Source organism: Ipomoea nil, unplaced genomic scaffold, assembly GCF_001879475.1.
Source record: "Ipomoea nil cultivar Tokyo-kokei standard unplaced genomic scaffold, Asagao_1.1 scaffold1026, whole genome shotgun sequence".
NCBI classification, from domain to species: Eukaryota; Viridiplantae; Streptophyta; class Magnoliopsida; order Solanales; family Convolvulaceae; genus Ipomoea; species Ipomoea nil.
This window is the reverse complement of record NW_017617454.1, coordinates 1,142,823-1,166,699: the sequence shown is the minus strand read 5'-3', so window position 1 is coordinate 1,166,699 and position 23,877 is coordinate 1,142,823. Positions and strand designations below refer to the sequence as shown.

Sequence of the window (23,877 nt, the reverse complement as noted above, 5' to 3'; positions counted from 1 at the left end):
TCTAATTGTACTTTGTTCAAATAAAATTTGAGAGCATATTTTATCGTAATTGCTTGCTAAAATAACATAGGCAAGTGACATACATATAGTCTTTATGTGTAAAATTAATTAATTTTTTTTAATAAATAAAACATTGTTTGATGGAGGATATAATAAAATTATATAAAGTTTGTGTAATAAGCTCTATTTTTAGTACATTTGAATTATAACTCTATTAAACATTTAAACCAAACAACAATAAAACGAAAAATCAGTTACACGTTTCGGCGTGGCTTATTCGAAATTTCGAATCGTGCAGGGTTGACAGCTTCTCCGACAAGATTCGAAAAGGGCATCTTCGTAATTCGACTGCCACGACGGTCTGGCGACTTGGTGAGCTCATTTTTGGTTTTCATTTGACGAAGATTAAATGCAAATTCAAGCTTGCACTCACTAAAATAAACCCCAAAATTTATTTCTATAAACATTTCCCCGCCATTTGTTGTATATCTATCTCTCTACTTTCTCTCTCTAGGGCTTTTTTTGGTTTTTTTGGTTCAAATTCTTCTATAGTAGTCCGAACTGTCAATTGAGATTCCCCAATTTCCAACTTTCCGATTCGAATTCCCAGCATTTTGGAGCTAAATGACTGCTGATAGTCACCGGTAAACAGTTCATCACCTAGCACACGATTGATTCCATGGCGAGTTCAAGTGCCAGTGGCGGAATAGGCATAGCCCTATCCAACACTGTTCACTCCGAAGTCGTGCCGTGTCTGCCGTTGCCGTCGATGCCGGTGTGCTGCGGGGCCGTCGAGCAGGAGCTACGGCTGTCCAGTGAGCAGAGCGAGCCGAGATCGTTGAATCGGGGTGAGGTACTCAGTCAGGCTAGCAGGATTGCTGATCTGCTCCAGAGCACTGACGTTTCGTATTTGTAAGTTTTTGATAAACCGTTTTGCTAACTTCGATTTTGAGTTATATATCGTTTTTTGCCTGGATTGAGGCTTTGATTTTTAGTAAGTGAGATTTTAACATTGTTTGAATTTGCACGTTGAAACACATAAATATGGTTTCTGCTTTCAATTTTGTGTTTTAGGCTAAATTGAGATGAAAAAGTGAATGAAAAGCTATAGTTTTGCTGTTGTGCCTAGGCTTCTGTTCTCAAGCAGAAATGAAGCCTTTTGCCTTTACTGCTGTTATTGTTGTTTTCCTAATTAAGTGGAAGAACTATAACAATGGAGTTAAACTCTGTAAAACTGTATTTTATTTTGATTTTTATCTGCTATTACTACTGCCAGATAATTTATCTTTTATCTTTTTATTTTCATACTAGATAATTTTAACGAATTTTAAAGTTTTAACAATGATTGTGGTAGAAAACATGCATAGTTGACTACATGAGAACTATCTAAATTTCAACTGGAGCTTTCCTAAATAGAGCCTGATCTACTTAATGCCAACTCAAGTGTTATAATTTGTAAGCATTATTGTTGTTGTAGTAGTATTAGTAGTAGTTTCTGTTGTTCCTACTTCCTATCATTTAATCAGATTTCTTTCTAAGAAGGAAGTTGAAAACTTTTAATTATGCTGTATTTGGGAGAATAAATAATATCTGAAACTGCTTTCAAGCATCCACATGTTCTTTAAAGAAAAATGTATAGGAGTTGATTTTGTAAAAAGTGTATGAGTAATATGTATATTGAAGATTCTTTGAGTAGAATGGCTTTGTGTAATTCCTCTCAAATGCATCAGAACATTTTATTCTAGTTATTTTTATTCAAGAAGTGCTTTTAGTGCTGCCGTAGTTCAGAACCTGTTGGAGCTTCTCAAGAATCTTGTATATACTACTACACTTAATTATTTGAGAACAGAAATTTTTAGCTATTTAAATATGCAAGTTCCTTGGAAAGGAACTGGGTTGTGGAGGCAACACTAGGTTGCTTGGATGTAAAAATTGTATACATATATTTTGCAAGTGGCATTGTGCTTGCATTCGGAAATAAAAAATTATAATGGCTGTTTGATGAAGAGAGAGCAAAGGTATAGGTTCACCTCTGGTTGCAGGTTTGGTAGGTTTCATGCATTGGGCTGAATAAGGTGTTTCTTTCACCATTCTGTCCCTCTTGGAATGTTGTTGCTCTTAGGAATAAAACCACATCTCCACAACTTTCTACTTCGCTCTAGAATTCACTGTCTGGGTAAATTATGATTTGCGTATGCTGTGCTCATTGTTCTATGATGAGCTTCATATAAGAACCATAATACAATTAGTTAGATGGGACAATGTTATGTGTTGAACAAGGGGCTGCTGCCTTGAGAGTTGAAGTAAATAGGATTATGTCCTATGAAATCAAACAATCAAATGGGTTTGTTAAGGTGAATTGTTAGTAGTGGCATAAATGCATAGTGCCATCTCGTTTTATGTGATTATCGGGTTTTGTCATATTAGTGGTTAGTAAGGCAAAGCATTTAGTGATTTTACATGGTTTGTTGATGAACAATTTCCAATTATTATGCGCTTAAAGCACTTAGAGGTTCAGTTTCCCTGAAACAATGCTAATTACAGAAAACAGAACGGATAGAGAAAAGAACACAATAGAGAGAGAAAGAGGGCACTTCAAAGAAATTAAAGAATCAGAAGGCAAAATTTGTGTTGTACATACAATTCACTTCATTTGACATTTGCAGGAACCTTCGAGCTGATGTGGCTCCTCAACCTTGTGGCTTCATAGGGCATGTGGATCTGTATGATGAAGTTCTTAGATGCAACTCTGAGGCATTTGATTGCAGAGCTCCAGGTAAACAAGGTCTACTATGCCAATTTTCTTTCCATTAAATCTTTACATTTTTCGACCTTAAGTAAGATTGTATTCAGACTATTAACTATTACTCAACACTTTTATTTGGTCACCCCCATCCCTGCCTTTACTTTTGCAAACTACGTTTAATGTAATTGAGATGGATACTTTAAGAATCAGTGACTAATATAAAGTTCTTGAATTTGGTTGTTTTGTTGGATCTTGTACTAACTGTATTATGGATGCATGAAAGCTGGAATAGTTGTGGAAAAGTGATTAGTTGGTCTCAAAGCAGCTAATTCATTTTGTTTTCTAGTTCTTTGAGTCTGATTTTGTTAAGTTAAAATTTTCCTTTCAAAATGCTTAGAACTATGATACGGGTTTTTCTTGATACTGGCTTTGGAGAAGATGTTTATCTCGATTCTTGATTGATTCCTATGAAGCTTGCTTATTTGGGCACAGGAAGTGAATTTGTAGGTATGATTTTGCATTTCATGGCTTTATAATTTAGTGCATTGTTCAAGTTTCTCAGGTCCTATTAAGGAGCCTGTACGAGTGCACAAATCAAGTGAAGTAAAACCTTTTGAGAGCAGACCTATTTTCGAACAACCACAGAGGGATGTCCTAGAAATTCACTATAACCAACACGAATATGTTGCTAATGTAAGTTTACTTTGGTCCATTAGTTGGTTAGAGTTATTTTATGCTCACTAATACTTACCAATGAACTGCAGGATGCCACTACACCTTCTAGAAAACAAAGAGGAAAGAAAAAAGCAAACGATGAAATTTTGATGGCAAGCAGTAGTGATGCTTCTGCTCACCAAGGTTAATGAATTTTCTTTTTCTTTTTCTAGCTTTTATTCACACACACTTATATATTTATATAAAAAGTATGTATTTTCTCTTTTTCAGATGCTCTAGTAACAAGCTTCCAAAAGATGTTGGAAGACCTTTGTATGAAGGCAAAAGTAAATGATGATGAGAGGGATGAAACAGAATGGTTACCATTGTCTGTTGGTGATCTTAGAGGGCTTGTAAATGACATAATGACCCTACGAGCTAAGAAAGTGCTACATTTGATTCAAGTAGATATTCTTGTGGCAGTGTTAAAGGTGTTAGATCAACAGATCCATCGAGCAGAAGGTTTATCTGTTAATGAATGTGAATATGTAAGTTCTCTTACAATCCATCTCCTATAGCCTTAAGTCTTTATTGGCTCAAGCCTAGATGGTTAAGAACTTTGGGATAAACCTATCCCCGAAGACTAAGAGGAAGGCAACATTAAGCTAACCATGATTAATCAACCCAAGCCCATGAACCAAATGATCCCTTAGTCTAGATTAGACAATGGCCTGGATAGGGATTGAGACTGCTGTTAGACTCTCTGACTGTCACCAATGTGTCTATAGGTAACCATCAATATTCTTCTAGGTTCATAGGTGCAATAATCATGTAAGTTGCTTCCTGTTGTTCATGATAACTGTAGATTGCTCGTATTCCTAATTTTTGCTTCAAAAAATAATTCCTCTTTTAAATAGTAAATTCTGTTACAAAAGAATATTCTAGTTCATATTTTCCAAGGGAAAATGAAATTATATACTTCATAGCTTAATTATTCTTGCCTGTTGCTTGCTTTATGTTATACACATCTGATGACCGTTAACCTTCAAATTTTGTACTCGATAGTACTATTTTGTAATTAATGCCTACTGTTGCTATTAGCAATAACCTTATGGCTGAATCATTGTTCATCTTATTTCTGTCGGCCTTTTATGCTCATTCTTTCCTAGCAACTGTCATGGTATAATTCTCAGAACAAAAAAAAAAGGCTATTTGCTTCATCTATTTTGCTTATATCTGTAATACATTCTAAAAAGTGAAGTTACATTGCTACGATAATTTTTGATATGTTCAAAATAACAAAATTTAAATTTATTGTTGATATTAGTGCATTTTAAAATATACTAGCTCTATTTGTGATTTATCTCCATAGGGCATGGGGTCTTTTGACACCAATCTAATCTTCAAAAGGGTTTAGGAAATGCCACTTATGGTGGTACATCCTAGGCAAATATTACTTAAATATACCTTGCATCTGTATCTTAAGCAACTCTTTCCTGCCCCTAAAAAGGAACAACTAAGGCCATTATTCATTCAATTTAATACTTTCCAGATACCTTTCTAATTATAAATTTCTCTGTCTCTATGTTACAGCCAGATTCAGAGACTGTTTCAACTATTTATAGTGCATTGGAGTCTGTTCATGCATCTTTGGCAATTATGGCTTACAATGGGATGCCTAAGCAGCTCTATAAAGAGGAGGTGCACTCTTCTTCCAGTCTACTGATTACTTTCTATACCAAGAACTTTAAAACCTTCACTGACAGACACTCTTGTTGGACTAATATTTCTCTGTTTTGTCACCTATTCATTTAAGTTTCTGTTTACATTAATCTTTATTTTATACTGATCAGTACTTTCCACATTCAGATCATTGAGAGAATCCTGGAGTTCTCTAGGCACCAAGTCATAGATGTGATGCTGGCTTCTGATCCAGTATATCGTGCACTGCATAGACCAATGGAGAATGGGGTTGTTGAAGGTAGAATTTCAGGTTCCTTACAAGTGGAAATTAATAATTTGTGGTTAAGATTCTTGGACTGATTTTTTTGGAGGCCTCGTGTCTCACTGAGGTTCTTGTAAATATATTACTGAGCACACCTGACCCTTCTCGTCCTCAGGAATGCCTTAGCTCCCTTTTGCCTTGTTTCAAGTGTCCTGGCCATTTCCGCATTCACTAAACTAATTGTTCAGTTTATCAACTCAAAGATCAATTAGTTCTAGAATTTTACTTTCTCGTTTCACTTGCTCATCATTAGGATATTCATATCAGTTGTTTTATTCACCCTTGGAAGTGGGCTTAATGTAGAAAATAGTGCATTGTTTAATGCATTAATCAATACTGCATTGTTTACATTCTTGATTCTCCTATGATATTTGTTTAGTCAAATCACTTCCATTCTTTCTTGGAACTATTACTTTTTTACATCAAAATTATTTCCAATTTCCCACCCCAATTCTTCTTCACTTTTTATCTACCTTGATACAGAAGCACCTTGATAGATTAAGTATATTCTACAATATTGGACCAAAAAAAAATTACATCCTCACACTTACGGTCATTTTCAAAAATTTCTCCTTATTTGCATCATTCTTCCAGTTTTATTTTAGTCCAATGTGCTGAGCGTCGTGGTTGCTTTGCTATTAAATTATTATGCCAAAACTTATTTTGTTTTATTTTAGTCCAATGTGCTGAGCGTCGTGGTTGCTTTGCTATTAAATTATTATGCCAAAACTTATTTCTAATAGTATGCGCTATCTCTTTGTTGTCACTTTTGTAGGTGAAGATGATGAGGAAGTTTATGGGGAATTCGGATCAGCATCTAAGAAGAAGCGGCCTGCAAGGACTGTGAAAATAAGGAAGACAGCATCAAACAAGTATGGCTAAAATTCATTTCCTTGATTTATGGTTATGAGTCATTGTATTTCCAAATTAACCCTAGTATTATGTTCTGCTATATTCTTAGGGTATCTGCTGCCGTGAATAATATACTTCAGAAGCTTTGTGTCATTCTTGGATTTGTCAAGGATTTGTGTGCAATAGAGCGCTTATCAGATAGTTGCATTCTTCAACTTGTGAAGACATGCTTCACGACATTTTCGGTGGATAATATACATCTTTTGCAATTGAAAGCAATCAGTTTGATAAGTGGGGTAAGGACTGGTAAACTACTTCTTCAGTTCCATTTTAAATAAATAACTTCTGTCATGCTAATTTTATGGAGTCTACAACATTGGGCATCCAGATATTTTACTTGTACTCGAATCATCGTGCATACATGATGGATGAAACACTCCAAGTTCTTCTGAAGCTACCATCCTCTAAGCGCATACCTAGAACTTATCATCTTCCTGAGGAAGAGCATAAGCAGATTCAGATTGTCACTGCTTTGTTGCTTCAGCTAGTTCACAGCAGCTCAAACCTTCCTGAAGTTTTAAAGCGAACATTATCTAATATTTCCCTAGAAGTCCCACTTGATGCCAGTTGCCCTACAAAATGCTACGAGTCAGTTACTGACGCTTGCTGTCTTTTCTGGAGTCGAGTGCTTCAGCGTTTGACTAATTCAAAAAGTCAAGAAGCATCCGAGTTGAAGATGGTGATGGAGAATATAGTCATGGATCTGTTAATTACTTTGAACTTACCAGAATATCCTGCCTCTGCTCCTCTTTTGGAGGTAAGTTTATGACTATGCACTAGCTTTCTTATATACAATTTGATTATTTGTACATTGAAGAGAGAACTATTTGCAGGTTCTTTGTGTTTTACTTCTTCAAAATGCTGGGCTGAAATCTAAAGATATTTCTATTCGCTCAATGGCCATTGATCTTCTTGGTACAATTGCTGCAAGGTTGAAACAAGATGCAGTGCGTGTTCAGGAGGAAACATTTTGGATAGTGAAAGAGTTGGTTTCTGGGGACATCAATGATAGCAACTCACCCCGTGATGCATGTTCTGTTTGTTTGGACACCAGGAATGAAAAATCGCTGGTTGTATGCCGTGGTTGTGAGAGAGTATTTCATGTTGACTGCATAGGAGTTAGAAAGCATGAACTTCCTAATCGCAACTTTCATTGCCAGATGTGTCTCTCTAAAAAGCAACTTCTTGCATTGAAATCACACTGTGAGTCCCAGGGCATGGATGGCAGCAAAAGTAAACGCGAGTCTAAAAAGCCTTCCCAAGCTAGTGATTCAATTACAAATTTGGAGACCATTCAGATGCTACTTCTGACTTACCTTCAAGAGGCTGAGTCTGGAGACGATTCAAATATTTTTACCCGGTGGTCTGTGACTTTATGAGCATGATATCTACACTGTTAATGTTATTTCATTTCCTCCAAGTATTGTTATAATGAAAAATGGAATAATTATGTAGGTTTTATCTTTGTCTATGGTACAAAGACGATCCTGGTTCTGAAGAGAAGTTCTACTACTATATCTCAAAGTTGAATTCAAAAGCAATTTTGCGTGATTCTGGCTCTTTTGCATCACTAATGACAAGGGATTCAGTAAAGAAGATAACCTCGGCATTGGGACAAAATAATTCTTTCTCTAGAGGATTTGATAAGATTCTTCAAGTGCTTTTGGTTGGTGAAATATCACTCTCTGATTTAATTCTTCCAAATTAGAATGTCTATCTTTACTGTACATTACTTTCAGGCCAGTTTACGGGAGAACTCACCTGTGATCCGTGCAAAGGCATTGCGAGCAGTAAGTGGGTCTCACTAACATTGCTTGGATCTGTTTGAGTTTTCTAATCTTGTGATTTACCGTTTGTCTTTAATGCTTTCTTTGTGATGAGAGTAGGTCAGCATCATTGTAGAGGCCGATCCAGAGGTTTTGTATGATAAGCTTGTCCAAACTGCTGTTGAAGGGAGGTTTTGTGACTCTGCTATATCTGTGAGAGAAGCAGCTTTGGAACTTGTTGGTCGATACATTGCTTCACACCCTGATGTTGGTTTAAAGGTATTGAAATGGATGATTTGTGCCTTGCTGTTGTTTTGTCAGCTCCATGTCCACTGAATGCAACATTGTACTTGAATGTTCTTTTTCTTTGCATAGTACTTTGTGAAAGTGGCAGAGAGAGTAAAGGATACGGGAGTAAGCGTACGGAAACGAGCTATTAAAATCATACGGGACATGTGCACTTCAAATTCCAACTTCTCAGAGTTTTCTACTGCTTGTATTGAGATTATTTCCCGTGTTAATGATGAAGAATCGAGTGTGCAGGTAATTATCATAGAATGGATTTAATAACCATATGCCTTGTGGTTAATCTTACATGTCATAATCTTTCTTCATACAGGATCTCGTGTGCAAGACATTTTATGACTTCTGGTTTGATGAATCTTCTGGTTCACATAGTCAGTCTTTTGGAGATGGCAGTTCTGTTCCAATTGAGGTGTCTAAGAAAACTGAGCAAATTGTTGACATGATGAGAAGGATGCCAACCCATCAACCTCTTGTAACTGTTATTAAACGTAACTTAGCCCTTGATTTCTTTCCGCAGTCAGCTAAAGCTGCTGGTATCAACCCTGTATCACTTGCTTCAGTTCGTAGGCGTTGTGAGCTTATGTGCAAGTGCTTGTTGGAGAAAATACTGCAGGTTCTTTGTTTTAATGCGTGTTGTTTGTTGGTTGCTCCTTTTTGTTGTTTTGTTTGTTGCATGCGTTGGCATATGAATATCCGAATGCTCAGGTGGCAGAAATGAATTATGGAGGAGAGGCTCGAATGCTTCCATATATGCTGCTGTTGCATGCCTTTTGTGTTGTGGATCCCACTCTTTGTGCACCATCTTCAGATCCTTCTAGATTTGTGGTCACACTGCAGCCTTACTTAAAGAGTCAGGTTTGTTTTCTTTCCTTTTCTATATTTATTAGTTAATCCTAATAAAGTATTATTTGTTGCCTTATTTTTGTTGTCAGAGAAGCTTGATTTTCTGTATGGAAAAGTTTTGCTGCATGAATTTTGAGAATTATCTAATTATAGATTTTAGTGATTCCACCCCTTTTGAACTTGGATTGAACTGAACAGAAAGGTTGAACATGTGAAATTGTGCTAGCTCCTTTGCACTTCATTGAGTTCTGAAATAACATTGACCTCACAAGTTGGGTTTCCCATATGATCCTGTCCCTTTGGGAGGTGCTAGAATAAGACAAAGGTGTTTGGAATTTAAACCCCAAGGAAATATGTCTATTTTTCATTGGCAGTGCCCTGGGAGTGCAGGATTAAATTGAATTTTTCTACCAAAAAAGGGGTCTCTCTTGTATTTTTGTTCATTGCAAAATGCGTGTTTGTTTTAATTCACTCATTTTGCTGGTACTTTTGTAAGCTTAGTTGCATGATGCTTTACGTTTATCCTTTTGAGTTTACACTGTTAGTTTAATTGTCTGTTTTAGTAATTTGGTCCATACCTGGCTGGGTTGATGTACTCAGTGTTTTAGATACCTTTGTGTCATTCTGTAGTGTTTGATATTAGTTGTTTGGGGAAGTGCTTGTGTTCTCCTTGTTTGAGAGTGAATTATGAATACTCCTTACGAAGTACCAGTATTTAGCCTTTCTCACTTTTACCTGCATGGCTGCATCCAGGCTGACAACCGAGTAGCTGCCCAACTTCTGGAGAGTATAATCTTTGTAATTGATTCTGTTTTGCCTTTGCTACGGAAGCTTCCTCAAAGTGTTATTGAAGAACTTGAACAAGATCTGAAGCAAATGATTGTTCGGCATTCTTTCTTAACTGTTGTCCATGCTTGCATCAAGTAATATGCTTTCTCTTCAATATCTTGAGTTTTCTATTATCCCTGAATAAATTTTATGTTATTGTTTTTGTAAATCATGTCTATATTTCTTGCTACTTCAATTCACTTCATGAGAAACATTTTATTGTTAAATGGACAGGTGCCTCTGCTCTGTAAGTAAAGTAGCAGGAAAAGGTGCAACAGTTGTTGAATATCTTGTTCAGTTATTCTTCAGACGTTTGGGTAGCCTTGGTTTTGGTCTTGATAATAAGCAGGTTTGTTATTAGCAGATGAATTATCTTTAATCCCGATGCCTCTTTGGAAATATGCTGCGCTCACATCACATTTCTCGTCTGCTGCACATTCAAAAGTGTAGCACCTAGTAATAATCATTCTCATGGTTAAAAATTTCTTACTTTCATAATATGCTCTTGCGCTGGTTATGCTAATCTAATTTGTTGCTGCGTGCTTGCTTTGACTTTCAGCAAGTTGGTCGATCTCTCTTCTGTTTGGGCTTGCTAATACGCTATGGTAGCACTTTACTGAGTGCATCCCAACACAGCAATAGCGTAAATTTGGCAAGCAGCCTGGATGTATTTAAAAAATATCTACACGCTGATGATTTTGTGATCAAGGTTAGGTCTTTACAGGTCAGTTCTTCTCTTCTGTACAGATCCTTTTAGCAGTGTGATGTGCACACCATTTTCCTGACTATATAAATATATAATTTCTTCAGGCACTGGGATATGTTTTGATCGCCCGGCCTGATTTTATGCTGAGAGATGACATGGGGAAAATTTTGGAGGCAACACTTTCTGCTAGCACGGATACCCGTCTCAAGGTAACCATTTTGGTGCCGCCTATTTCATTATTTGGCGTGTAGTATATGCTCACTTGTTTTTCTCTCTCACAGATGCAAGCATTGCAAAACATGTACGAATATCTTCTTGACGCAGAAAGTCAAATGGGAGCAGCAGATACGACTGGTGAAAATGACGTTAATAACTCAACAGACAGTAGTCATTGTGTCCCTGTAGCTGCAGGTGCTGGTGATACCAACATTTGTGGAGGCATAGTTCAGTTCTATTGGGACAAAATCTTAGGAAGGTCTTTAGATGCAAATGAACAAGTACGGCAGTCTGCTCTTAAGGTGAAGTCCTGATTTTGTTATCTGAAGGTCTGAGTGCAAACTTTATACAAGCCTTGCCAGTTTAACTAAAACGAGCTGGAGCATGGTTTTGCAGCTCTCGAGCCATTTAAGCTTCACTGAAATTTCTTATTATGTAGCCTGCTTACATTTAAAACATGGGTCAAATAAGTTATGGCATCCATTATTTGGATTTCTGGTTGTGTAGATTTTCCTTTTCAATTATAGTGTAAAGAATACTCACTCTTGTGTTTTTTTTCCCTCTCAGATTGTAGAGATTGTGTTGCGTCAAGGCCTAGTTCATCCCATCACTTGTGTTCCTTACCTTATAGCCCTTGAAACAGATCCAGAAGAACAGAATTCAAAGCTAGCGCATCATTTGTTGATGAACATGAACGAAAAGTATGTTGTCTGTAATGTCTTCTCTTTTGACTTTGATGTGCACATGTTAATCAGTCTTAGCATGGTTTCAGATATCCAGCCTTTTTTGAAAACCGCCTTGGGGATGGGCTTCGAATGTCTTTCCAGTTCATGCAAGCCATGAGTAAAGGTGGATCTGACAGTCAATATGCCAAAGCCAATTTTAAAGTTCCTGGAAATGTACCAGCAAAATCAGATACTGGCTCATTTACATATTCAAGGCTTGGTGTTTCGCGAATTTACAAACTCATCCGTGGGAATCGTGTTTCAAGAAACAAATTTATGGCATCAGTTGTGCGCAAATATGATACACCAAGCTGGGATGATGCAGTTATCCCTTTTTTGATGTAAGTTGTGGCTATCTATTTTCGGAACAGTTAATGACTTGTCTATCATCTGAAATTACTGACCTTGAAGTTGTCCATGTTGCGGTATCATTTTTTTTTTTCTCATTGCAGATACTGTACTGAAATCCTGGCACTGCTACCTTTTACATTGCCTGATGAACCGCTTTATTTGATCTATACCATAAACCGTGTTATCCAAGTCAGAGCTGGAAATGTGGAGGCAAATCTGAAGGCTTTTCTTCATTTCCTGCAAGGAAGTGAACAGAACATAAATGGAAATGGGGCAGCTCAGTCTGCTATGTATCAGACTAGAGCTGTTGTTGACAATGAGGTTACGCCGGATGAGTCGACTGCTTATCAGGGATGTGAATTTCGTGTGTCATTGGATTCAAATGCAAATCATATGCCCTCAGTAAATCCACATGACTTATCGAATGATGTTTTGCAGAAAGTTCAGGTATTTTTATTTATAAGCACAAGCGTTTTTTAATCAGTGCACCAAGGAGTTTCCAATCCTAAGTAGGCCCCCATTTCCTGTTTTATTCAAACACTTGGTAGATGTAAAAGTTTCCAGAAAGAGACATTTTCTCCCCTTCATCATACTTAGTGCTCAGCTTACCACTAATTAAACATTGGAATTGCCAAAACACCCCTCCTCCCTTCCTCTTTGGTGCCCTGTGTGGTGGGAAGAGTTGGGTTGGAGTCTCCTTCCCTTTCATATGAGGAAAAATTAGAACATGGGTTTTTTTTTTTTTTTCCCAAAGCCTTGATTCACCCCACGACAGCATTCAGAGCACAACTTGACTGTGAAGTGCATTTGTTTGTGTTATTTTATCATATGAGAATTTGCTAGTGCAACATGAACACAGTTTTAGATGGAGGCTTGATTAGTTTATTTTTTGGAAACATAAAACTGACACAGGCGGATTTTCTGCAAGCGGGTGCACTACAACTGCTTCTGAGGCTTAAGAGGCACCTGAAGATTATTTATGGACTAAATGATGCTCGTTGCCAGGTTTGGTTCCTTTTAAATATCTTGAAAACTCTGTACATTTTGTTGTGAAATCCTTGTGCTAAAATCTCAATGTCACCCATACATGGCTTTATTTGTTTGTTTTGACAGGCATATTCTCCCAATGAACCTCAGAAACCTGGCGAAGTCCTTTCTAGGCAGAATATTCCCTTCAATGTGAGTGACATAAGAATTGATCCCCCAATTACATACGAAGACTTCACGAGGCGATACCAGGTAAGTTGTGCACTGAAATAGTGAAAGTTACTTGAGTCTTTTTTATTTCATGCCCCACAGCATTTATTGCAACTCGAGCTAAACATGCTTCTTTACCCCACTTAACCTCATAGGACTTTAAGAATGCAATGAAAGAAGACACAGTTGACTATTCAATCTACACAGCAAATATAAAAAGGAAACGACCACCACCAAAAAGAGGTGGGAGATCTGGACGAATGGTTGGGGATGATTACGAAGACGATGACGAGGATTGGACAGGTGGGGTACGGAAGTTGAATAACAGCGGGGGCAGAAGAATGACTAGGCAGAGCCTGCACTTGTAAATACTTACAGGCGAAACTGACATGTACAGTACGTAGGAAACACAGAAAGCAATAGTGGACATAACAAAAATGGAGGCATGACAAGGAAACAGACATCAGAAAGCAACTCCAGTCAGCCAGTTGCTGCTTTTGGTAAGGAGTTTTTGTTCCATTTAAGGTAATTTGCTGCATCTATAGATGTAACAATTTAACCTAGGGTTTTAGGGTTAGACGCCTTAATCCAATGTTTTCATGTTGTCTACGGGGTGGTTAATTGGGAAATTTTTTGGGGGGAGGTTAACTCTTCGGTCAATCTGTGTGTACATTATTCTGTTAGGAACTCGATCCCATAAATGAAATGCACTTTCTTTAATTAGAGGCATGTTTGTTTATTCTGGTAAAAATATTGTACAAGCTGCAATTCTAAACTGTTATGTGCTCTCAATACATAAAAAATTGAAACTGCTGATAGTGCTGTGAATTCATATTCTACTGTTCAGGCTCCACGTACAAGGGATTCTGAATGAACATTTGGATTACATTACAAAGAATTCGACAAAAAACTACATCTCATTCTCATTCAGATACATGCAAGTGAAATTTATAGGGTTGGAAGTCAACTAAAAAGTCCATTGAAAATAGCGCTGATTTTATTCCACAAGTTTACCTGACAGTCAATATCTTCAGCGACAGGACTGGTTCCATCTAACTGGACGCAGCAGTGAATATTTCAACTTGAAAAGCCGTAACCGTTAGTGGAGAGAAGGAAACAAAAGTGGCAAGAGAATGAATTAAAATTTTTAATACATGGTTAAGGCAGAAACAAGGTGTGTGTTACACACCTGGTTACGAGCACGAGTCACATCAGTATCTGGAGCACGAGTCACATCAGTATCTGGAACTAGCATAACGAACTAATTTCATACATAATTGAATAGGCCAGATCATCCAAGCAATCAGGCTGTGATCAAAATATAGCAATAATGGTAAATAGTTCTGATTGGTGGACATAACTAGATAATCCAAGCCCAATTTGATGCACTAGAGATCAGAGTGCCGAAGAGCATCCTCAATAGCCAAAATTTTTCACAAATTTTAAGATGCCACTTAGGAGGGGAAGGAGGAAAAGAAGTATTTAAAAAAAAAAGTGAAAGAGCTATGTTAACGCGCCCAGCAAGCATATGTAATGCATGCGCCGATTGGGCGTTGCTGTCTCCGCAGTTGGCGTGCACAAGGGGAGGGCGAATTTCTTTTATTTTGGGTGGGTCCCACTTTGGAGACAGGTTTTTTAAGTTAAGACCTCAAATCTTTCCTCTTTTCCCCCTATTGGAGATGCTCTAACTGCCTACCTTGGCAACAGCACATACACCATAGAGACCAGTATCTTTGTAGTTTGTACTGAAAGCCATCATGCTTTCTGCAATTTCATTGATGCCAATCCTTTGTGCAAGCTTGGAACTGCGCAATTTGGGCCAATCAGAACACGTACCAATGAGATAATCAATCAAACAACCTCACAGCAATGAACTCAACCAGTTCAATAAAATGCAGTCATACTAACCCCATGTGCTTTCCACCACCTGCATTCTTATTCCAAGATCCCAACATTGACTACATAACCATTATAGAGCAATAGAGTCTGGATCTGCTGTCCAAGTCTCCAAGACACACCTTCGAATGCAACAGCAATTGTGCAACAGGAATGTCATCATCCATCATCCTGATCTGAGTTCCACATAACAAACATCACAATGCCCTCATGGGAGGAAAAATGGCATACTCAAATCAGACTAGCAACTAACTGTGAACCAGTAGTTGGGTCCGTCGGCAGCTTCCTTAACATCTTCTTAACTTAACAAAATTTTCATGTTTAACAGGACCAGAGGCAACAACCACATAAACACACATCCCCAGAATGTTACACAGCATGTATAGAAACATATCTAAAAAGAATAGTAAACATCGGCACCACAACAAGCAGTGTAAGAGTAACCTACTGATACTGCTATTTTACTTGCCTAGAATAGTAACCATAGTCAAGTTGGTCAGACTGCTGACTTGGTAACTACAAAGTTATAAGTCCAACTCCCATTGGGAGTGGCCTATTGGCTTTCTTGGTTTGAGCCATTTACCTCCTTGTGTTGTTTGCCCACTAGGGACACAAGGTGGAGTTTACCGGGGTAGGGTAGTGGCTGCTAGTTCCCCTCGTCATCCAAAAATAAAAATCAAACAAATAATGAGTGTCAAGTTAAGCTTGAAACATGTAAATGGGAGAGAAAGGATACATAAATGTGCCATTCTTGGAGCAGTGTAGTGAGTTGATATGTAGTCTTGTAGATGTGTTTTGGTGGTGGACTTTATATTCTGAGCAGGACCGAGAATCTTCCTACCTAGAGGAGTATACTGAAACACAGTTGCATGTAACTATGTAAGTGGTCAAAAATAAGCTCCTCTGTCTGGCCTTCAACTTTACCATTGGAACAAAAATTGAGTTTTACTAGTATTATGTAGCATTTCTCCATTGAATCTATTTAGGATTTAGGTGTTCGTAACAGATCAGAGCCTACGAAACCCTAGTTTATTACAGTGATTCCAGGTAAATGGTAAGTGCCACACCATATTAACAAATATACATAGAGATTGCTACTTTATGTACAATCAATGTTCAGTAATGCACATCTAAGACAATGATCAAGTATGATAAAGAAGAAGAATCCAAAATACGCCATCTAAAGTTCTCAGTCAATGTGAAGGAACTCACCTCCTCCGTCTCCCTGAGGATGACGCTGCGTTCAAGCTCAATACGATTATGATCAAATTTTGAATGCTGAATAATATCTGATAAAATATCCAGGGTGGGGAGAGTTGTACTGGAGGAAGCGGTGATCGGGGCTCTTAAGGCGGTTACGTTTTTTCTTTGACTCCTTCAGCTAAACGCTCGTAAATCATGGCGGTTGGTGGCGGCGGAGAGAGTGTAAGAGATTGCGTGGAATTGGCGACGGCGGCAGGACATGGAAAATGCCGGATCGCCATGGCCGTGAAACTGAGGCTGTCCAGGTTTGCTCTGATCAGACTCGCCGGATGAAAATGGAGAAGAAGAATCGAGTCTAGAGACTAGAGAGAGAAGACACAGTTGTTATACCTGCACCATGGCGCATCCCGCGCCTCCAAAACGTTACGTAGGTAGGTGACGTGATTAGGTACATTATAGTATATAATTATGTATATTTATTTGTATAATTATGTATATTTTTATATAATTATGTATATTTTTTTATATAATTATGTATGTCCGAAATAAGAAATTTATGTGTATTATATTAAGAATTTATGTGTATTATATTAAAAGTTTATGTGTATTATGTATTATGTTAAATTATGTATGTTATCTTTTTAAAAAAGTATGTGTATTTTGTTATACAATTATGTACATTTATGTATACAATTATGTGTATTCTAATATAAAACTATGTACATTTTTGAACATGAATTTTTAAAAAAATAAATAAAATTAACCGCCAACACAGGATAGCGAAAATTCAAAAAAAAAAAAAATAAAATGACGTCTTTTCGCATCAAGATGCACAATGCAATGCGCGCCCTAATGCACGATATAAATTGCCGTGAAGACAAACCTCACTGTTCTCCATTCATTCAAATAATGGGCTTTTGGGCCCAAATCTTATTACATTCGGGCCGCATGGAAACGTGTCAACCTTTGTTCTATGTTCATAATTATTGAACTCTATATTTATAATTATAAAATTCTATGTTTATAATTTTTTACTTTCATGTTCACAATTATTGAACTCTATATTCACAATTACAAAACTCTATATTCATAATTATTAAATTTTATATTTTATGTTCATAATTTTTAAATATCATATTTACAATTATTGAATTCTTCTATATTCATAATTATAAAACTTTATGTTCATAACTCTATATTCATAATTATAAAACTGTATGTTTATAATTTTTAAAATTTTATATCCATAATTACGAATTGTGTTGGAATAATTTGCCAAACTACTACATCTCTCCCGCGCTTTATACTCTGAAAACCCTATGGAGAAATACATTTTTCAATCTCCGGCGACGGCACGAAACCATTCCGTCTGCTTTGCGGTTGGTCCGATCAACTGAAACAATGGCGACGGCGAGAACTGTGAAGGACGGCTTCCCTCACGAGTTCGTGAAGGCTTACTCCGCTCATCTTAAACGTTCCGGCAAGGTTCATCTTCATCCCTGTTTCTCTCTAGCATGCAATGAATTAAAGCGCAATCTTTCTATGTTTTTTTGTTCATTGCATTTGTTTTTACTTCCCAATTTTTCTATAAGATCATAGGCAGATGTTGATCTTCTATATGGAATGTTACTTGAATGTATATACCATAACAGCAAGAGCTTTGGTCTGTAATTTTCTCTGCAATTCTGATTCTCAGAATGATGAAATCACAAGTTTGAGCATGAGCAACCTAGACAGGTTTACCTGTCTTTTGTCGACTAGGGTCACACGATTGGGTTTACCGAGTTATGCCAGGTATATATATATATATATATATATATATATATATATATATATATATATATATATATATATATATATATATATATATATATATATATATATTGATGGCCTAGTTTGTTATACTCATTCAGATTGTTCTTTTGCAATTGAAGGTTTTGGGAAATGAATAAATTGCAGTTTTGGAACCACACAAATTGTTGCACTGATCATTGCTTTAAGTAATGCAATTTTTGCTGCCAAGATTGTTACTATAATAACAATGCTTATTGTTTACACACTACATAAAAGAATATGACTGATTATCAGAAACAAACTGAAAAAATGAAACCTTGGAGGAGGAGGAGGAGGCTCTTCAAATGCCTATTTGACCCTCTTGTTCTTCTCTGGCCTATGGCAAACAAACAATATTAGTTAGGATGATGGCTTGGCAGTTTCTCGAAAGAATATGGAGTGTAAGATATAAATAAGCTAATATTATTACCTTTGAGGAATGAAAGGCTTGTCAAAGTAGGGCATGGGTTGAGCTTTCGGAACGAGTTCCTTTCTCAATCTCCTAATTTCTTCTTCTTCTGCCAACTATGAACAGCAGAGATGTAAAGTTATTAAGAGCTGCAAAATATGAAGTGATGATTCCAACAGGTCAGAAGTTTACCTTCTGTTGTCTCTCTCTTTCAGCCTTGTATTGTTCAATAAGATTCAATTTTTCTGCCACCTGATTGATAACACACGAAAAAAACTAACCAATTCACAACAGTTCTACAGATGCTGTGGATTGTTACAAATATTGTTTGGCACCCAAATTTGCAGAATTAACAAGGACCTGATGTTTGTTTAGCATAGCCAACGGCATTCACATAGAGAGATAGAAATTGTACCTGATGGTCAAACTCGGCTCGCTCCACAGCCCTTACATCACTGTGCAGCACCAGATCAACTGCTCGTGTCCTCTCTCTCACCGGAGGTTTTACCAAACGCTGAAAAAACGAAAGAAAGCAAGGCGGTTCAGATGACCACTATGTGGTGACCAGAAATACAAACATGTGAGTGGAACAATTCACTGTATCTTCTTGTCTAATAAAGTTGTCTAGTTGTACTGAAATCATGGTTTGAAATCAATGAAATTCCATTCTCTCTAACTTTGCAAACCAGTATTAAAGCATATAGAAACAATTTCACACAATCATTTTTCCCGTGCAAGAGTATATAGGTCGGTGTATACCTCTGGCTCATCTGTCGTCCATGGAAGGCCTTGTGCAATTGGAATCCGCCGCTTTTCCTCTTCCTCCATCATTTCCTTCACTTTCATGGACAGTTTTTCCTCCTTACACTTTCCCCTTTGCTGCAAATTTAGGTGACTTTAAATGATGAGTGAAGGTTAGAGATGAAAATGATTGAGCATATTATGTGATCTTGATTTCCCCAGATAAGCACACAGAGCAAATCACAATCACCACAACATAAGTACCAACACACAAACCTCAGTTCTGAGCTTGAAAGGTTCACGAGAGGAGGTTGTTCTCAGTTGCCTTCTCTTCCTTCTAGCCAAAGTCCCCCCATCTGATTCAACACTCTGCAGAATTTATAAAACATATGAGATCATCCCAGAGATATATGAACCGAAACTTGCACATTTCAAATGAAAGATGAAAACAACTCTCTTACTTTTCGTCTGCTCCTTCTATCACTGGCAGAAGATGCCCTCCTTGGAATAGTAATGGTATGGAAAATCCAAGAAACGAATTGCATTAGAACTAGAATTAAGAGCTCTTTATATGCACAAAATTAATCAAGTAGATATCACTAACCTTCCTTGGCTGCTGTTAGGTGAAGACGAACAGCGCGAATCCAAGCCTAAGCTCTCACAGGTGAGGAGAAACTCTGGTGGAGAGAATGGAGCTTTTGCAGGTGATGCACTTTTCATTCCATCCTCACCATCTCCTACTACTACTACTGTCCTCTCATCTTTTTCCTCTTTTGCAGGTGAAAGAAGCTTCTCAAAAGCCTTAACCAAATGTAGAACTCGCCCAGAATTAGGTTCAGCCACCTTCGTCGCTCTTGCCTCTTTCAACACCCCTTCATCTGATCCTTGTTTTTCCGGAAAACAATTATCTGATCCAACCTTTCCCAAATCACTATTTGCATCTTGAATCACAAGTTTTTTGTTCTGTTCTTCCTCTTCTTTACTCTCAATCTCAGTTCCATCAACAATTGCTTGACGATTCTTCAAAAATTCATCCTGAGAACTCCTAAGACTCTCGAAAGCAACACAGAAACACTTGTCCTCACCACTACCCTTGTTACACTTGCAGCAAGCCACCGGCACTGCCGCTATCTCTCTCTTCAAACTCCGCTTCGCCACCACGAACTTCCTCTGCCGGATCATCTTATGCGGGGAGGGCGAAGCCGTCGGAGTTAGGTTAAGGCTAAAGCTTTTCGAAGCCGATTTTTGTGCTGGAGGCGAAGCCACCAGGGCGTGGAATTTCGAACCCGATTTCTGCGCAGAAGGTGAAGCCACCGGAGCGGGGTTAACTCTAGGGCTTTTCGAAGCCATCCTTTTGGTTTTGATCGCCGATTTCCTGATCGACGGCGAACCTGATACCTTCAGACCTGGATTTGCAACATTGGGGTCAAAATTTTCAGCTCTGGCGTCATGGTTAACGACACCACCGGACTCGCCGTTAGCCTCCATTGAAATGAGCAGAGAAGTGATGCGATCTGTCGCCGAGAATTGTGAAACGAGCGCTGTACAGAGAGTGAAGGGAAAATGAGGGAAGAAGACAGAAAACGGTCGAAAAGTGTACAACGGCTATACTTCGAATTTTAGTTTATATAGTTCTGTAATTGGACCGTTGGATCTGTATTATTGGAGGTTCCTCGGCTTATTAGGCCATCTGGCAATCCGCCGTGGCTGTGCAATTTTGACACCGTCTCACCTTGCCAAATGGGAATGTGGGACCCAATTTTTTTTTTTTTTTTAAATTATAACATAATTAACTTATCAGCCAATTTTAATTTATTTGACCACTATTAACTGTTTGACTTGGTTAGACAATCAATATGAGTGTTTGATTAATTAATTTTTTGTAACACCTTACTGCTCCAAATGTTAAAATTCAACCAATTTATCAAACACTTTCCTACCATAAGCTAATGTTATCAACTAGTTAACCCAATCAGCTAACAGTTATTTACCAATTTTCATCATTGTTGTTATTGTTATTATAAGAAAATTCTAAAGTATCATTTAACACCGATATCAGGTTTTGAGTTTGAGATTCTCCTTGCCTTGCCTTTACGGTACGAGCAAGTTAAAACCTTTGGTTTAATTCGTACTTGATATAAGAGGAACATGTATTGGTCGACACTTTAGACTTTTCTCATATATCATCCCTTGCTTTCAAATTATTTAGTGGATCATGGTTCACACAGTGTTATGTGGACCATAACAAAAAGCATATTTTAAATATACTAAATGTATATTATTTTTGTACTGAATATATATTATACAATATAATGTACACTCAGTACAAAAATAATATACATCTGCCGAATATAATATACATTATTTTTGTACTGAACGTATATTATTTTACAGTATACAAAATATGGTCTACAATTTGTATGGACCATGGTCCACATAATAATGATCGATCCCTTGCTAGCTTGGACCCTATTGTTAGTTATGGACCTTGTGACATGGTCTTCCAAGTGCATTTTAGTGACATGTGTTGTGGCATTTTAAAATGTTTACGTTTTAATTTTCTAAAATTAGTAACAAATTTTTGTTGACATATAAGTTTTAAATTTTTACTCATAAAAATTAAAGGGATATTACGTATAAATTTCTACTTCATATTTAACACAAATGAATACATTTTAAAAAGATAATAAGAAAATTTTATAACTAAACTTGCAGGAATATCGCGATCCTTTAATAAATTAAGAGTGATATACGTTTTGATTTCATAGTCAATAGGTCAAGCAAAAAGTGTATATTGTTGTAAGAATATTGAATTGCTAGTACTTTTCCTTCCTTTTACATGGGTTTATATATTTACAAGTCATACATGTAGGGTGAAACTAATTTCCTAAAGATTTGTGTATAGAATTAAGTAATTTAGACTTTCCATAGCTTACTCCATTGCATTCCTAAGTACAAAGCTTCCAAGACGTAACTTCCTTAATCGTGGCCAAACCATTCTTGCACTTCAAGTCATTCAAAAATTTAGGGTGTATCCAGAATTTCCAGTGTCGAACAGTTGACTTAAAAATTTAAGTTAAAAATCGATTCTTGACTTTTGATTAATATTGGCCATGGCCAAAAGACCTAACCTAGGCCGTTGCTTTGAACCGAAACTAAGACTAAGACCAATGGATATTCTTTTAAAATTTACCCAATAATAGCATTCAAACATGCTAGAATGTGACATAATGCCATAACAAGTTAGAATATGACGTATATAATGTAACGCAAAGTAGAAGTTCAATTTATAATAATGCACAGATCCTGTTTGGTAAATGACTGTTAGGCTGGGATTATTCCAGCCAATTTTAGATTGGCAAGATGATGTGGCTTAGCCACATCATTATTTTCCTTTTTTTTTTTTTTAATTGAAAGGGGTTTGCAAATTTGCAAGTTTAGCAAATTGGCAAACCCCTGAAAAAGCTGCCGCTTTGTACTTTTTATTTATTTTTTATTTTGTTTTCTTTACTTTTTAATATTTTATTATAATTAATAATATTATTTTAATATGTTGGGTCCACTTTTGAAAGTTGATTAGATTTGTATGGATGTAGTGTGAATAGTAGATTATTTGCAAATGAGATGATGTGGAAGTGGGACCCATTTTTGAGAGTGGGAGATGTTTGCAGGGATAATGACAACCTTAGCTGATAGTTGATAATTGTTAGCTGATTGGATTAATTAGAGGGTATAACTAGTTAGCATTAGTTGATTGTAGAAATGTGTTTGGTAAATTAACTGTTAACTGATAGCTATTTTGTATAGTTTTTTTTTTCTTTTCAAAAAGTTAATTGAAAAAGTTACTTTGAGTAGCTTTTTGAATTTTAGCATTTTAAAGTAATAAAAGTTAATTAATTAAATATTTATATTAATTTTTTAACTAAGTCAAATAATTAATAATAATCAAATAAGTCAAAATTAGCTGATAGGTTAACTATTTACAAAAAGTAATGTGCTTCAAAGTAGGATATAAGCATGAAGTTTGACATTTGATGGCTTAGAACTCACACAATCACGAATCCTTTTTAAATTTTTTTGTACCAACAAGCAGGTTGATGCCATTATTCTTCAACTCCAAGCATTCATATTAATTATTTAATATGCACTCATTTCAACTGTCATGCAATGATTGCCGCAGGAACACAGCTCCTCTTTTAACTAATCTCACTTTGATGTCAATTAATGTCGGACTTACCTCACTGGTTCAGTAGACATGATAAGAAACTAATGTTTGAACCTAGATAATAGTAATGTAGGGATTTTGTCAAAAGTGAGTAGATCCTTTTGTGCGCACTGTTATTTAGCCATGTGTGTTAAACCATTAAGTTACCGTGATTTATATTTACATTTTTTCAAATGCTCTGTCGGACACGTGAGGCTTAGCATAGTTGATTCGTCGCCTGACTTAAAGATCTGAGAGCCACAGTGTGGGGGTTCGAATTTCATATAAAGGCTATGATCTACTAGTAGACTGATTGCACGACTCACATTAAGAATA

The 23,877-nt window shown here is 36.8% G+C and overlaps 2 protein-coding genes and 1 pseudogene across 4 annotated transcripts; 1 reads left to right on the top strand and 2 right to left on the bottom strand.

Annotated features, from left to right (window-relative positions):
- Window positions 1-449: 449 nt before the first annotated feature.
- On the top strand, window positions 450-13,978 carry LOC109180443 (nipped-B-like protein). Of its 2 annotated transcripts, XM_019330028.1 has the most exons (28): window positions 450-912; window positions 2,667-2,776; window positions 3,309-3,439; window positions 3,511-3,604; window positions 3,692-3,948; window positions 4,994-5,101; window positions 5,270-5,381; window positions 6,181-6,277; window positions 6,367-6,553; window positions 6,646-7,074; window positions 7,151-7,680; window positions 7,773-7,983; window positions 8,057-8,107; window positions 8,204-8,362; window positions 8,459-8,626; window positions 8,703-9,002; window positions 9,095-9,244; window positions 9,986-10,155; window positions 10,295-10,409; window positions 10,620-10,784; window positions 10,871-10,975; window positions 11,048-11,284; window positions 11,550-11,683; window positions 11,755-12,048; window positions 12,160-12,505; window positions 12,971-13,063; window positions 13,172-13,297; window positions 13,411-13,978. In XM_019330028.1, exons 1-28 carry the CDS (start codon window positions 680-682, stop codon window positions 13,621-13,623), a joined length of 5,325 nt encoding a protein of 1,774 aa, XP_019185573.1. In that variant the 5' UTR covers window positions 450-679; the 3' UTR covers window positions 13,624-13,978. The 2 variants fall into 2 exon arrangements, with proteins under 2 accessions (XP_019185573.1, XP_019185575.1); XM_019330030.1 differs by lacking the exon at window positions 450-912 and having other exon boundaries at window positions 2,687-2,776; window positions 3,301-3,439.
- A 113-nt stretch (window positions 13,979-14,091) lies between these two features.
- Window positions 14,092-16,635, bottom strand: LOC109180222 (annotated as a pseudogene).
- Window positions 16,636-18,289: 1,654 nt separating this feature from the next.
- On the bottom strand, window positions 18,290-21,097 carry LOC109180444. 2 transcript variants are annotated; one of them, XM_019330031.1, is made up of 8 exons: window positions 19,942-21,097; window positions 19,799-19,847; window positions 19,614-19,706; window positions 19,356-19,475; window positions 19,012-19,110; window positions 18,789-18,848; window positions 18,618-18,712; window positions 18,290-18,524 (listed from the first exon to the last, which is right to left on the bottom strand). In XM_019330031.1, the coding sequence occupies exons 1-8, from the start codon at window positions 20,823-20,825 to the stop codon at window positions 18,497-18,499; spliced, it is 1,428 nt and encodes a 475-aa protein (XP_019185576.1). In that variant the 5' UTR covers window positions 20,826-21,097; the 3' UTR covers window positions 18,290-18,496. The 2 variants fall into 2 exon arrangements, with proteins under 2 accessions (XP_019185576.1, XP_019185577.1); XM_019330032.1 differs by having other exon boundaries at window positions 19,799-19,838.
- Window positions 21,098-23,877: the final 2,780 nt, after the last annotated feature.

Coding starts and splice junctions, on each gene's coding strand:
- LOC109180443 (XM_019330028.1), top strand. CDS start 680: ATGGCGAGTTCAAGTGCCAGTGGCGGAATAGGCATAGCCCTATCCAAC. Junction 913..2,666: donor AGCACTGACGTTTCGTATTT/GTAAGTTTTTGA, acceptor TGACATTTGCAG/GAACCTTCGAGCTGATGTGG. Junction 9,245..9,985: donor AGCCTTACTTAAAGAGTCAG/GTTTGTTTTCTT, acceptor GGCTGCATCCAG/GCTGACAACCGAGTAGCTGC.
- LOC109180444 (XM_019330031.1), bottom strand. CDS start 20,825: ATGGAGGCTAACGGCGAGTCCGGTGGTGTCGTTAACCATGACGCCAGA. Junction 19,707..19,798: donor ATAGAAGGAGCAGACGAAAA/GTAAGAGAGTTG, acceptor TAAATTCTGCAG/AGTGTTGAATCAGATGGGGG. Junction 18,713..18,788: donor AAAGAGAGAGACAACAGAAG/GTAAACTTCTGA, acceptor TGCTGTTCATAG/TTGGCAGAAGAAGAAGAAAT.